General features: G+C 52.4%; 2 protein-coding genes across 2 annotated transcripts in view; one reads left to right on the top strand and one right to left on the bottom strand.

The window, feature by feature from the left end:
- Window positions 1–2518, bottom strand: part of COL4A2 (collagen type IV alpha 2 chain) — a 162189-nt gene extending 159671 nt beyond the window's left edge. Inside the window, exons 1-3 of the mRNA XM_043892466.1 lie at window positions 2377–2518; window positions 2000–2087; window positions 1844–1898 (exon numbers count right to left, since the gene is read on the bottom strand). Of these exons, the coding sequence (XP_043748401.1) occupies window positions 1844–1898; window positions 2000–2043 (99 nt within the window). The 5' untranslated portion in view covers window positions 2044–2087; window positions 2377–2518. The remainder of the gene's footprint in view (window positions 1–1843; window positions 1899–1999; window positions 2088–2376) is intronic.
- A 204-nt stretch (window positions 2519–2722) lies between these two features.
- The window catches only part of COL4A1 (collagen type IV alpha 1 chain), a 133609-nt gene continuing 120716 nt past the window's right edge, over window positions 2723–15615 (top strand). Inside the window, 1 exon segment of the mRNA XM_043892467.1 lies at window positions 2723–2962. Within this exon segment, the coding sequence (XP_043748402.1) occupies window positions 2882–2962 (81 nt within the window). The 5' untranslated portion in view covers window positions 2723–2881.

The following is a 15615-nucleotide window of genomic DNA, read 5'->3' as shown; positions in this document are numbered from 1 at the left end:
TGACATGGGCACTTCCCACATGCTGCTAGCGCTAATGAACCTGCCTGCCACGCGGGTTGTATCTCTGGGAAAATCCCCTGGAGAAGGAAATGGCAACCCACTCCACGATTCTTGCCTGGAGAAGCTCACAGACAGATGAACCTGGTGGGCTGCAGTCCATGGGGTTGCAGAGAGTCAGACATGACTTGAGTGCGCGCGCGCGCGCACACACACACACACACACACACACACACACACACTTCTGACACAGAGCCCTTTCCGCCAATTTTAGGCTCAGTCCCACATAAGATTCCCATCATCCTCTGGAAGGAAAACAGTCATGTTTACGAAAGTGGTTAAAGGGGACAAGGGGGTGTGGGAGGGAGAGCAGGACAGTGCACACACCGCACGGGACGGCGTGTCTTCCTTTGCAGGGGCCGCCTGCTCCTCCTCTGAGTGTGAGTGTGTGTGTGTGTGTGTGTGTGCACTGCCCCTGCTCCCAGCTCTGAGCCAAGTCTTGCACGTCATGTGTGCATAAGGATTCACAAGGGTCAATGGGCTGGTTCAAATATCTAGTCACTGATCTTAAATCTGGGACGTGTGAAAAGGAACGAGACACATCCTGAGCTGGAAGAAAACTGGTCTGGAACCCTCTGGTCAAAGTCTACAGAGTTCTCCTCTGACTCCCAATCTGGGCCCTGACCTGGAGGAGAAGACGGCAGAAAGGTGAGGCTCCAGGTTCCTTCCCAGGCTGGACAGTGCTTCCTCGCTCACAGCCTGCAAAATCCTCGTTTGTGTTACACGAGGATGGAAAAATGTGGAAATAACATAATTCAAACCAAGCCATGAACACAGCTCTCCACTACCCAGAGTGGGGATGGCCGGGGTGGAGGGGGGGAGGGGGCGGCTCAGGGGAGACCCCCCAGACGCCAGGTGCCCCGATATTCCAGCAGACAGAGGAGGAGAGGGGAGTCCAGGACCCCAGTAAGTCTCCCCGATTTTCAGTCCCACTTTAAACATTTGGGTCTTCAGCTGAAAGCAACCAGCAGGCCTGTGACAGCCCAGCCACACCACATGGAGCTCTTGCGAAGTGGCTCCTATGTCAACGTACAACATCCCACCATGCAATCCTGGCGCAGGGACGATGCTCACAGAGTCACTTCGAATGGCAGGGCTTGGGGGGAGGCACTCGGGAAACAGGGTCCCTGGTGGGAGCCTTAACAGCCCCACCTTGGCTCGCCCCAGCCAGAGCACATCTTGCAAGAAAACGCAACTTTCTGCCATTGTTCCCTCTCTCAGTTTCCAGGAGTACAAAGTCCCAGGTTCTCCTGGTCCCGCCCCCCCCCAACCCCCAAGAGCCCCTCATTCAAAAGGACAAGAAAACTCTGCCAAGGGCAGGACCCCACACCAGCTTCCGATGCCACACAGGCCATTCTCCTCCCAAGCCTGGCGCCTGGGAACCACGTGTCTGACGGCCTAGACTGTAAGGCCCAGCTTTGCTTGTAACCAAGGGCTTTGCTCAAACGAGGGGAAAGGATGCCGCGGGTCATGTTTTTAATTACTGGTTCCCAAGGATGAGCCGACGCCTGTAACGCACAGGATTGAAGGGGAACCCAAGGAAAGGCAAACCAGAGTCCTCGCGGGGGAAGGCGAACTTTCTCAAAGCCTGGGCTGGGTACCGGCTGCCCGGGACACACAAGCACACCAGTGGCGCGGGTGCGCGCGTACACACACACAGACACACAGACCCGCGCTCAGGTGAGCACACACCAGCTGCTTTCTGGCAAGGCTACTCGGTGACCCAACCAAGAGCCAAGATCCTCTCCGGCTCGCCAATCAGCCCAGAACGAGAGTCAGGACTTACCGCCAGGACGCTCTGGGCCAGCAGCCCCACGGTCACGGCCCCCAGCAGCAGCCACCTGATGGGAGAGGAAGAACGCCGTGAGTGCGTGGCCCCGGCGTGGCAGTTCCTAAAAGGACGCGCGCGCGGGACCCAGGGGCCGGGCACAAAGTCGCTTACCGCCGTAGGGCAGGGCGCGCCGCGGCGCGCAGCTCTCTGTCCATGCTCCCAGTCCGGCCCCTCTGGGCTCCGATCGGTCCCTATTAGCCTGTAATGCGAGACAAAGAGGGCTTAGCCTGGCCGGGGAGGGGGCATCCTCGCCGCCCACCTCGGATCGCGAGACGGGGGAAAGCGGGGAGTGGACCGAGAGCGGCCCCGCGACCCCGCCGGGGAGAGGGGAGCCTGCCCCCCCAGGCCCGGGTTGGGGCCGCTCCGCAGCGGCCGCCCCATCGCCTCTCCCCTGCCTGCCCCGAGAGCCGAGCGTGCAGCCCCGGCGGCACGGGGAGCCCGCCGTCCCTGACCTCTGGCGGGTCCCGAAGTCTCGGGGCCGCTCTCACCTCGGGCCTGGCTTCAGCGGCGGCGGTCCGCGCGCATCCGCCCTCCGGCAGCGCCGCGGGCGGCAGGAGCGGCGCGATCGCCCTCCGGGGCCGGCTTCGGGCCCGCGCGTCTGCCCTCGGAGCTTGGCCCGGTAGGCGAGCGCGGGGCGCGCGGCGGGCGGCGGCGGCGGCGGGTGCAGAGCGCGGAGCCCTGCGTCCCGGCGCGCGGCGGCCACAGTCGCCCGGCCGCGCGCTCGGCGGCCTCTTACCCGCGCCGCAGGGTCCTCCCCCTTTGAGGCGTTGCCCGCCCCCGCCGCCGAGGGGAGGGGCAGCGCCAACAAATTGGGGAGCTCGCCTGGCCGAGCTCAGGTCTCCGCCGCGAGCCGCCGCGCCCGGGACGGTGCGCCGCGCTCGAGCCCCAGCCCTGCCAGAGTGAGCCGCCCGCCGCCGCCCGCGAGAGCCCGGCTGCCGGCTCTGCCGTCCCTCGCCGTCCCCCGCCGGTCCCCGCCGCCCCGGGCGCGCCGCCATGGGGCCCCGGCTCGGCGTCTGGCTGCTGCTGCTCGCCGCGCTCCTGCTCCACGAGGAGAGCAGCCGGGCCGCCGCGAAGGTGAGTCCCGGCCGGCTGAGCTGCCGGCGTCCCGCCCTGCGCCCCGGCGCCCCGCGCGGCCCCTTTGTCCCCGGCCGGAGCCGCCCTCCAGGCCCGGGGGTCGCGCGCGCGCGCCACCGCCAGGCGCACTCTCCCGGCCGGTCCCCGCCGGGGACCCCCGTGGGCTGCGATGGCGCACGCCTTGGGGAGCCGCCTTTGTTGTGGGCTGGGTAGGGACGAGGCAGGGGATTCCTCGGGCGGGGGGCGAGAGCGCAGAGCTTGGAGCGCCCCGCGCTGTGTGAGGGTATCCGGGAGTCCGCGGGACTTGAACTCGCATGTCGCGGTCGCCTGACCGCCGGGCGCCCTCACCTGCGCCGGGCGCCCGCGGGGGCCGGGGCGGGAGGGGCGGACACGCGCGCCCCGTGCAGTTCGGAGCCCCGCACATGTGCCCGGGCGTCGCTCTGGGCGTGTTTCTCTGGAGCTTTGGAGACTGGTGGTTGATGGTGAACAGTCCTGGGCCCTTTGCCTGGAAACAGCTGTCTTCTCGCTTTCCCACGACTTTGCTGTCGCCGAAGCACGCTAAGGAGCAGCGGCGAGCCTTTCTGTCCTCCAGCTTCCAAACACTTCCAAACTCCACTCTCTGACTTTTATTAATATAGCAAAAAAAAATTATAACCACGTTATATCTGAGTGTGAAACCAAAACGAAACTCCATCTATTGTTCTGTGCAGAGATTGTTTTGCTAGTTTTCCTTTCCTCGGGCTGTGTGTTTGCCCAGAAAGGATCTGGGACTGAGGCTTGCAAGAGTGGAGGCGTCCAACTTTGGACGATCCCTGATGTGCTGCCGTTCTTTACTTATTTTCCTTTCCCCGGAGCCCTCAGCTGTTCCCCAGAGCCACAGACTTGCAGACAGAACCCCAGGAAGGTGTGGCTTCTAAACGCATTTTGCATCCCCCCACCCCCAACTGTTTAAAAATGATGTTACTGCTTTTGGCATTTCCCACTTACTCTTTAACTGTTTCACATAATTTTGCTGTCAGGTTTTTTTTTTTTTTTCCCCTTCTCTAAAGGAAGAATGAAGCTCACTGACTTGATTATATATAACTGATGGACTGTTACTTGCCGGAATGAACTGACAATATGCATACACACCTTGGCACCGAGTCTGGCTCTTGGCTGGCTGTTGTCATTGGGTAGGGAATGACACCAGCAGTTAGCTTCAGATTTTTTTCTCGCAGCCCAGAGGCCAGCCAGCACCCTAGTCAGTTGCTGAAATGCTCTCTGGTCACGATGACAAAATACTTCCAAGAGAGGCAGCTCTTGAACTCTTTATTTGGGTCTAGAGCTTCTGACGCAAAGATTTCACACTTCCAGGGAGAGGTGGCAGGGACATGAGAGAAATTCTCTGTTTGGAATATGAAGCTGTGTTTGCACTTGAGTTTTCCTATTGATGATGTTAGCAAAGCCAAGCCCATTGTAAGAGCCGGCTTTTTAATTAGCCTCCAGTGTGAAGCAGGAGCCACTCGGTGAGTAGGAAACCAGACTCATTTCTGTTGAGTTTGGGACTGTTTTACTTTCCTTGAGTTTTTCTTAAAGCCCAAGTGCGTGTCCCTGTCCTGATTTTGCTTTATCCCTCACATCTCACGTTATGTTTTAAGACATCGGCAGGTGGACACCCTCTGAACACCGGTTAACTTCATGGGTCTTGTCATTTTGCCATATTTTTTTTCCCCTGGTTTAAGCAGGAGAGAGAAAATGTATTAATATGCAAATGGCTTATCTCTGTGTCAGAAAATCCATTTAAAAATAATATCTGGCTAATTTTAAAATTAGTCTCACTTTTCATGCCATCAGTAACTTTTTTTTAAAAAACTTACCTCCTTCCAAAATCAGCTGTTAGGGGTACCAAGTAGTTGAATGATTTCTGTATTGCTCCAAGCAAAATATCATTTAAAAATGCATTTAGAATGATAGGATGCTGCCCGTAGATCAGATCCTAATTCAGAAGCCAATATAATTTTTTCTTGGATTGTCTGCTTCTCTGGAGTATCTGGACCTGTGTTACCTGCGCTGGTACACACGAACGCCACCTACTGTGTGTCAGGCCCGGGCTGCCCTTGCTGTTGTTAGTACGCACAAGAAAGGCGTTTGGTTTCCTGTTGGATCCTATGTGCTATGGCCATGCTGTTCGTTTATTAGTGGACAGGTTTCCTAAGTCAGGGATTTTTTTTTTTTCTCATCAGCACACTCCTCCCTAACTTTTCTTTCTTAGGCAAGATTGGAGGAACAAGATGGAGACCCAAGAGAAAAATCTGCCCCTAAAGTTATGATTGAGGGTCCTCTGTTCTGAGTCACGCAGTCAGGAGCTCAATAAATCCTTCCTTCTGCAGCCTCCAAACGCCCCCTCTCCGACTGGTCTGTGTGATGCTTCTTGACAGATTACTTCTCAGGATCAGACATGTGAACTTCCCCCAAAGCGTGGTGATGCCCGCCTAGGGTGCTGGCATCTCTAGACCATTAGTCACTCTTCTGGGACTGAATGACCTAGAACTCGGGTGAAGGGAGGTTGAACTCCCATGTGAGTGTGGACCACGTTCTGCTGGGAATGTCAGTTAAATGAGAAGGCTGATTTCTGGCTTAGTCCCTGAAACAGTACCATGAACCCAGTCCCTGGAGGGGGCTTGGTGAGGACAGAGTCTAAACCATCACGCTCTTCACATCTGGACTGCCTCTCGTAGCAACCAGGAGAAAAGTGTGCAACCTTTGTGTGTGAGTGCACACTCACAGAATTATGAGTGTGTGTGTTAATGCTTCCCTGGTTGCTCAGATCATAAAGAATCCACCTGCGGGAGACCAGGGTTCAATCCCTGGCTTGGGAAGATGCCCTGGAGAAGGGAATGGCAACCCACTACAAGTATTCTTGTCTGAGAAATCCCATGAACAGAGGAGCCTGGCGGGCTACAGTTCATGGGGTTTCTGAGAGTCAGACACGACTGATGGAGTAGAACACATATGTGTGTTAATGGTGTAGGCATACACACACACACACACACATGTGACTTAAGGACCAGAGGGTCCTGGATGTTGTGTCTGCTTTGATTAAGCAGATGGTTTCCGAGGACTCAGTCACCCCCTGCCTCAGTTTCCCTGGCAGATCTGCCCTCCCGCCCAGGATCCTGCCTTCATCCCACATGTGAGCCCCAGCGCTTCAGGCCACACCCTCTGCTGGGCGTTGGCTGTGCTCCAGAGAGGAGAACCTGCCCTCCCCCGCCAGGAGGGCTGCGGTCTCCTGAGAAATACAGAGAAAGAAACAGGCCAGGACAACCCAGGCTGGTAGATGCTACAGCCAGGGCAAACCCATGGCCATAGGAGCACCTAACCAGCTTTGGGAAACTCAGGGGAAATTCCGGGAGGACATCCCATCTCTGAATCTGAGGGAGCAATGGGAGCGTAGACCCGGCTTCTTATTTCCCTGTGAATTGCCGTGTGCACCACACTCAGAAGGTTGGACAGTCCTTCCCCAGCCCTTTCACCTATCAGGCTGTCTTTGCATTGAAAGATGACCTTGAGGTTTCCTTCTCTGAGCCACCAGGATACCACTGCTTCTGTGACTAGCAGTCATGATGTCCAAACGTTCTCCTGGGAGGGGTGGAGACACAGCGATGGCCCAGGTCTTGCAGAACTGTGATAAGACCCCCGCTCAAACCAAACCGGGCCCTCTCTGGAGGTCGCAGGTGGGTTGGGATGTTTGCAGAGTTGCAGCACGGATGACCGGTCGTGGGTATGAGTGCTTCAGGAGCTGAGCTGGAAAACCTCCCTTCAGTGGGGCAAGGCCGTGAGGGGATTCTCAAACCCCGAGTTATTCATTAACAAGACTGTCTGCAGATTTCTTGGAACTGGTAAGGATGGTCGTCCCTGAATGAGTTTGGTTATCTAGTTAAGAACTGGTAGAGCTTTTGCAGAAAAATTGAACCCACAAGTGATGCACCGAAACGAATCCTTTTAGAATTGGAGGGGGTGTCTATCAGTGAGTAATTTACAACCCTTGTTTTGGTGAGGCGCCGATGTTTGCTCTAAAGATGGTTTTCTCAACTGGACGAGGATTGGCCTCATGGAAACGTCTCCCAGGCAGATTGGGTATTCTGAGTGCTGGGGCTCCAGTAAGCAAAAGCAACAATAGAATGCCTAAAATAATACCATCAGAGCATTGTTCTTCCTGCTATTATTAAACAACCACTAAAAAAATGTGAGCTGTAGAACAATGCAGAAGACATATCCCACCCACTCTTGTGCACACAATGAAAGGGGATGTAAAACAGAAAATGCTTCCCTTGTCAGGTTCTCTGGGGGTGCTCACGCTCTGAATGGCTTTGGAGGAGCCTTTATGGGCTGGGCCTCGGGGACACTTCCATCCGGTGTTTCCCGCCATTGTCCTCCTGGTCTTGGTTCCCTGACGTCCGTCTGCCTGGGGTCCTTCTGTTTCTCTGCCTCTCTGTTCTTCCTCTTCCAGACCCCTCGGGCTGGTGGACCGCAGGGGTGGACTCCAGCCGGCTTCTGGTTCTCTCCACCCTCCCCACTCCCGCGATCCCTTGGCATTCCGTGAGGGCGACTCCAGACCTTTCTCTGGAACCCCAGGCTGGTGTCCACACTCTCCTGAACATCTCACCTCCGCTCTTCTGCGTTAACACTCCGCATGTGCCATGCGCTCAGTCGTGTCTGACTCCCTGTGACCCCGTGGACTGCAGCCCGCCAGGCTCCTCTGTCCAGGGGATTCTCCAGGCCAGGATACTGGAGTGGGTTGTCATTTCCTTCTCTAGGGGATCTTCCCAAAGCTTTGATCACAGACTCGGCCAACGTGACCAGAACTGAGCTGCCTTTACCCAGACCGACTGTCCTCCCCCACTCGCCCGTGTTGATCACCGATGCCCTGATGTTTTCTGACGCTCGGCTCAGGGACCGTGGCCTCGTTGGAGACCCTCCTCTCTGACCTTGTGTCCCCGGGCACTCACTCTCCCCTCCCGCTGCCGTCCATTCCTCCGGGTCCCCGGGGCTGGCCTTTCCAGGACCCCCACCCGGGCAGGCTTGCCGCACAGCCCTCCAGGCTCCTGCCCTCCTTCCCGTCTGTTTTCTTTCCAGCTCATTCCTCCCGGCGTCCTGAGGCTTCAGAGATCCCTCATGACCACGTGATTCCTTTGCTCATCATCCCACAGCGGCTGCCTGCCGTCTGACCAAAGGTCTCCTGCCTCTTCGGCTGGGTGGCTTTTGGTCTGCCTGTTTCTTAGTGAAGACTTGATTGCTTCCAGCCGTTTTAGGTTCGAAGCGGAATGGAGAGGAAGGGGCAGCGCTTTCCCGTGCACCCTCTCTGACCCACAGGCACAGCGTCCCCCAGTATCACTGCCCCTCCCCAGGAGGCACGTTTGGTCACAGCTGACGCACCTGCCCTGACACTGGACCGTCACCCAAGGTCTGCAGCGGACCTTCGGCTTCACTCACTGCTGTATCTCCGGCGGGTCTGCCCCCATCGTAGCGTCCTGCAGAGTCTTTCCACTGCTCTGAAGGCCTCCTGGGCTTCCCAGGTGGTTCAGTGGTAAAGAACCTGCCTCCCACTGCAGGAGACAGGAGACGCGGGTTCGATCCTTGGGTCAGAAAGACCCCCCTGGAGAAGGAAATGGCAACCCACTCCAGTATTCTTGCCTGAGAATCCCACAGACAGAGGAGCCTGGCGGGCTACGGTCCATGGGGTCGGAAAGCCTTGGACATGACTTACTGAGTAAACAGCGACAGCAGCATAAGTCTTCCGTGCTCTGACTGGAAGTCAGAGTCTTCCGTTCACCCCCTTCTCTCCTCAAAGCCTGGCAGCTACTGATCGTTTTACTGCCTCCGTACTTTTGTCTTTTCATTCCGCTGGCCTCGTTACATTATGTAGACTTTTCAGATTGGCTTCTTTAGCTTTTTCTTACACGCTTAAAATTTCCTCCATGTCTTCATGACTTGATAGCTTGGATTGCCTAATAGTCCATTGTCTGCATGGACCACAGTTTATCCTCTCATCTACTGAGAGACACTTTGGTTTGCTTCCACGTTTCAGCCGTTTTGAATAAAGATTCTGTAAACATCCATGCGCAGGTGTTTGTGCGGCTCTAAGCTTTCAACTCTTTCGGGCAGATACCCAAGTGCAGAATTGCTGGATCCCTTGGTAAGAGTAGGTTTGGTTTTGTAAGCAACCAGCAAAGTGTCTTCCAGCGTGGCTGTGCCAGTCTGAATCCCACCAGCAGGGAATGAGCGTTCCTGTGGCTCTTCGTCCTTGCCAGCGTTTGGCGTTGTCACTGTTTTTTGGATTTTGGCCACTGGAATGGATGTGTAGTAGTATCTTGCTGCTGCTTTGTTTTGGCTTGCTTTTGTATGCTCTTTGCAGTATGGATTCATGAATTTATCTGGCTTTGTTCTTCAGACTCCCCAGCCTGAAGCGTGGGTAGTTGTCACGAAGGATTTATCTGTGTCTCAGGGAGCAGTGTAATATCTTTGAGCCTGGGATCCCTGACCCATCAAATGAAGACAACGCAGAAAGTATCTGCAGACACCTTTAAAATCTCAGAGAGGGTGTGTGTGTATGTGTGTGTGTGTGTGAAGCCACTAAGCCCTCAGAACACGTCAGCTGTTATCACGGCCATGCGGCTGGTATCGCGTTGTCCTGTGTGTGATGGAACCACACCCTTGATGATATTGAGGCTGAGGTGCTGGAGGACAGAGCTTCTTTGAATAAATGCCTGCACCACCTGGGGAGCGCCTGACGCTTGAGGGGAGCTGTGAGTTACTTGTCTTGGGGCCAGTGTTCCCGGCTGCCTTTCAGTCCGGACCCCGGGAGATGCTGGCAGCAGCTGAGGGCTGGCTCCCAGAAATTGTCATGTCATGTTGCTGACCCCTGTGGTAGAGTTAGGCAGCAAAAGGAAAGTAACGCCAGTGAAGGTGTTTCCTCTCAATTGGGCATTTGGAGTAGATATTCCACCACAGACTAAACATGGCTTGGAAATATACACAAGGCTGAACTCTGTGTAAATAGTTTATTCCGTGCTTTAGTAATATTCCTGCTTTGCTAGGTTTGTTTTTTAGTCTGCACACTCTAAGAGCTTTTTTTGTCATCTGAGTTTTAAAGCTTGCCTGACTTGTGGTCAAGGGAAAGACAGATGCCCAGCGTCCACATCAGATATTAAGGCAATATATTACATGCGTATCTGTTGGTTCTCTTGCTGGTAAAGGGTGTTTCTCCAGCCTCCTCATTTTATGCTGCTCCTGGAGTCAAGATTCTGTCTGGAGTTTTGGAATTAGTGTTCTTTATTACTCGGTTCTTGTCTTAGTCTGCTGTGGGCCTCTCTTTCTTACTCAGCTAATAGCAAGAGAGGCTGGCTGTGCCCTGGGAGAGGGCAGTGTTCCCATTTCATCAAATTTCCCAGCACTTGGAGACCCATTGGTAGAGCCATTCGGACAGAGCTGGACTGACTCCGTAAATGTCCAGCTCAATGGACTATGTAGAGGCAGTATTCCTGTATTTGAATTGAAATTAAGTTGAAAGTGTTAAAATATTTGTATGGGTCTCTGCTTTAAAAAGGAGCATGTTCCTTAATGAAGAACAAAACTCAAGGATTTTTATTTGTAACTCAGTTTCCAAAACTATTTGCACAAGCTTTTCCTGGCTCTCACTCACATGCCTAGAGGACCTGGAAGATGTTGAATATCATTGCTGCTCATATCTAAGGACCGCAGGCTGAAACAATACAACGTCAAGAATAAAAATCAAAGGAGTATTTCCTCAATACATGAAATAACATCACAAATAACTTTCAGCAGAATAGAGATGCATGGTAGCCTAGGTCTTCATTCAGAAAAATAAATGCCGCCCAACACTCCTCCTTTAGCATATGGGGCATTTTTGAGGGTACAACATCAGTACTGGTTTCCTCTTTCAGAATGTTACAGATGGGCCCAATGATAGCTATTATGGTATTGTTTCATTCCTATTAAAGAAATAATATTAATGTATATTTTTATCAATGGCAAATTTGGTTACTACATCTCTGACAATATTTTTAAGAAGTAAGCATATTATTTTTGTAGTGGGGAAAGGCAATCAAAGTGTATTCTAAAATCCAGTTATCCTTTTATGCAACCAGTGACTTTTTCTTGAGCATGAGAAGGTTAATTTCCACATCATCCAAAATCTGTCACTAAGTCATGTCTGACTCTCTGTGACCCCGTGGACTGCAGCGCGCCAGGCTTCCCTGTCCTTTGCTGTCTCCCGGAGTTTGCTCAAACTCATGTCTGTTGAGTCAGTGATGCTATTTAAGCATCTTGTTCTCTGTTGCCCACTTCTCCTCCTGCCCTCTGTCTTTCTCAGCATCCGCATCCAGTAAGTCCGCTCTTTGCATCAGCCAAAAACATCAGCTTTAACAATGTCATTTTTTAAACATAAGCTACTCCTTTTCTTAATTAGCTTTAATTTTTGAGTTGCATTTTATTTTAAAGAATATAACTTTAATGTCATGGAGTTATTATGGAGTTGTGTGAAACTTAGGTCCCCACTATACCTGCATTAAAGCTTGCGTTAAGGTGGTATTATTATAATCATGATTACTTTGAATGGACACGGTCCATTATGGGGCTGAGCAGGGTGTGGGTGCACCCAAGAAGCGTGTTTCCAGTGGGCAGTGGGATTGCTGTGGGTCCTGGGGCCCACAGACCTCACCCCTTCTCCTCACTCCTGGGGGCAGCCCGTGATGGAGGTGCGTTGCAGACATGCTCTTCTGGGCAGTGGTTTGTGGCCAAGTAGATGCTGAGCCGTTGCAGCCATCCCCCGATTCTGACGACCCCTTTTCTTGTTGGCTGTTGTTAAGGCTGGCAGTTCCAGCCCCGTGGTGCCGTCGGGGGAGGGGGGTGGGCTTGGGGAGTGGGAAGGCCCCGATGCAGTCGTGTGGGGTTAGGATGCTGGAGAGGGCTTGGCGATGGGACGTGGGGACACGGTGCCCAGTATTTCGTGTTGATCTACGGTTTATCCGAGTTTTCCCATCTTTACGGTTCCGTTCTCACTTTCCCGTCTGCTGACGGTGGGCTCGGAGTTTGCTCAGAGGCTACCCAAGCCAGGACTGCCAGGGTGGGCAGGAACCCTTGGGTGTGACTTCATCTTCTTGCCATGCCCGCCTCACCCACCATCTCCTCCGAGGCTTGGCCCCTGAATGGGGAATTTCTGTTCTCTGTGTTTTTACGCCCGAATCCACTTCCTGGAAATTACAGACCACTTGGGGTTAGTGGTTTAAGATAACTCGTCATTTTTGGTCAGGAAATGGCCTGTAAAATTAAGATGAACTTGCCAAAGCAGGAAGATGGGCTTGTGGGGCGGGGTAGGGGGGTGGGGGGATGCTGCATCTTGGGCAGCGCAGCCCTGGGCCCGTGGGTTTCGGGTGAGTACACAGAGGGGTCCCCAGTCGGCCCCCGTCGCTGATAAGCTGGGGTGACGCACTCCTGACCACACAGGACGAGCTGCAATCTGCTCGATTCATCCTGCATTCACCCCTTATCTTTAACAAATACTTGTGTATGTAAACATTACGTGAGCAGCAGATGCTTCTTATCAGTTTGTTAAAGCAGCTTTGAGCAAATAGCTTCTGGATGCCTTAGTAATAGTTAAAATGTGTTTTCCCAAGTACTTGGAAATAATGAAATTGTATTTCTTTATTCTTGGAATTCAGGCTTTTAAACCTTTAAAAAATTTCTGTGATCAGTCATTTTTTATTATTTCCTGTTGGCCTTAGATTTTTCTCTTCTCTTATGGAAGTTATCATTCACTAACATATTATAGAAATGTGTGTTTTTTTCTTGACTGGAAAACACATTTGAGACACATAACTTTGGGCACTGTTTTAGGCTGGAAGCCAAGTTTGAAATCAAAGTGCTTTTTTTTCTTCACATCAGTGAAAATAAGCAAGACTAAGAATTCACCTAAGCACAGACACAAATTAATCTGTTCTGAGCTCAGTATCTTGCTTATGACATTCAAAATAATTTGAAATTGCATTCAGTAAGTGAATGTTGAGCAGTCACTCTGGGACAAAAAACATGCAAGCAGGGAATCCCTGGTTGTCCACTGGTTAGGACTCTTCTAGTCCTAGACTTGCGCTGCTGGGGGTGCTGGTTCAATCCCTTGTTGGGGAACTAAGATCTTGCAAGCCACTTGGCATAGCCTATATATATATATGTATATATGTATATAATGCATATGGGCTTCCCGGGGGGTGCAGTGGTAAAGAATTCACCTGCAGGAGACCCGGGTTTGATCCCTGGGTCGGGAAGATCCCCCGGAGGAGGAAATGGCAACCCACTCCAGTATTCTTGCCTGGAGAATCCCATGGACAGAGGAGGCTGGCGGGCTTCAGTCCATGGGGTCGCAAAGAGTCGGACACGACTGAGCGACTAAACAGCAATAAAACACGTATATTAGCTACATGTATACCGTACATATTCTGCATGTATCAATATAATTAAAGGTATTCATTTGTACATTTACTCATAATTAATATTTATTGTACACCCAGGATGTGGAACAAAAAGCAGACAAATATTCCTACCCTCAAAGGTTGTGTATGGCATTAATACAAGCAATTTTGGCCTTTAATCATGCTGAACTAGAAATTACTTTAAAAGATGTCTCTCTTGGCAGTTTTAGGAATGGCTCAGCCTCAGAAATTCGACTTTGTTAAAAGAGTTACAAAAAATGAAGAAAAGAATTAAATTTTCTTATAGGAAATATTACTTATTTTGTGTCTCTAAAGTAAATTCATGAGACTAGCAAACATTCAGGGTTATTCCATTTATTTAAAGATTAGAAATTTTGAAATCTCTCTCGGGTGGGAAATGAATTAGCTGGGTTTTCCTCTCTGCCCTGGAAATTACACAAAGCTGGCTATGGGAAAACAACTTGGATTTAGGGTGGACAAAGGCATCAGATGAGGAAATACCAGATGTAGGAATGGACATCAAAAAGCAAGTGGGTTTCTCCCAGGCACTTGAGCGAGAATGGCGTGTGTCCCAACAGTGATGATGCAAGACCGTGGTCCTCTGCCTTACTTTGCACTGCTGGATGGCACAGTGGTGGGACCCAACGTGGAGACACTTGAGGCCAGCCGTCGGGAGGGGGTGGTTTTGTAACCAGCAGGGCCGCACTCTGGGGGCCTCCAGCTCAGAGGGTGCAGAGGTCATGTCACCCTTTTGCGTATGGAAACCCCGGGGGGACAGACGGCGAAACAGCCCCCAGAGAGGAGGGCAAGTGTCCTCTGACTCAGCACCTTCTTGAAGCTGGAGGAGATCTGGTCGCAGCCGGCTCCTGAGCCCTTTTCCCTAGAGTTATGCTGTTTGGCAGAATTCAAGTCTTGTTCCAGGGACCAAAGTTTTCCAGATTTCCTGGGCAAAACCCATCTAATTTGTGACTTAGGGACCAATGAATCAGAAACATGAAGACTGTTTGCGGGAAAATATTGAGTGGCCTTAGAAAGAAAACATAGGTCAAAGTTCTGGGTAAGATGTATCAGCCATCCAACCTAGACAGTGGCAGGCCACATCCCATGTTAATCTTTCTGCTGTGAAAAGCTGTTAATGTAAAAAAATCTCTGATGAAATGTATGATGTTACCGAGTCCTTTTGGTGGGGACTCATTATAGAAATGACCCTTAAAAGGCTTAACTCTTACTTGGCAATTCTCTTCTTAAAGTGGAGAGCAGGTGAGGGCAGCTGAAGTTTCCAGTATGTCCAAGTGTCACAGTAACAGGTTCAAGCCGCATCTGCCGTGCTGGAGCGGAATAGCCTGGCGGGCTATACGGTCCCTGGGGCTGCAAAGAGTCGGACACGACTGAAGCGGCTTAGCGCGTGCACACAGGGTGTTCCTGTCAGTCCCAAGCTTCCAGGTGGCCCCGTCCCCTTTGGCCACCACAAGTTTGTCTGTGCACAGAGCCTTTTTAAGGAGGCAATGCTCAGAGCATATTTCAGACTCTCAGAGAGACATTTTCCATAGATACGGTCTAGGGGGATTTGGTGGTGGCTGTTCAGTCACTGACTTGTGTCCGACTCTTTGCAATCCCGTGGCCTGTAGCCCTTCAGGCTCCTCTATCGGTGGGATTCTCCAGGCACAGATACTGGAGTGGGTTGCCGCGCCCTCCTCCAGGGCATCTTCCCGACCCAGGGATGGAACCCACGTCTCCTGCTTGGCAGGCAGGTTCTTTATCACTGAACCGCCTGGGAAGCCTGGGGGATTGGCTAGTAGGTTGTTCAGGTCTGTTGAACACGATTTATCGAAGAGGAAGGCCTGAATCTGACAGTGGATATGAGTAGTGCTCAGTTCAACAATGTCTCCAAAGACCTGGCTGTGAGGAGCAGGCAGGATGCAGGCACTTCTGAGGTGGGTGGGAGAGCTGGCCAGGGAGGACGGCTTTGGCGAGCATGCATCTCATTGTTGAGATCGGACATGTGGCGTTTCTCTTCCGTTTCCTGGGACCACTCGCGGCCTCTGCGTGTGTGCAGATCCCGTGTCCTCAGCTGCGTCCTGGGCAGTGGCAGCGTCGTTATGGGGTTGGGACACCCAGCCCGTGTCTGCTGATTGCCTCGTTGATTGCCAAGGCCGTGTGGGAACAGTT

The sequence above is a fragment of the Cervus elaphus genome, chromosome 30 (assembly GCF_910594005.1).
Source record: "Cervus elaphus chromosome 30, mCerEla1.1, whole genome shotgun sequence".
NCBI classification, from domain to species: domain Eukaryota; kingdom Metazoa; phylum Chordata; class Mammalia; order Artiodactyla; family Cervidae; genus Cervus; species Cervus elaphus.
The sequence above is the reverse complement of the archived record's forward strand: the minus strand, read 5'-3'. Positions and strand labels throughout refer to the sequence as shown.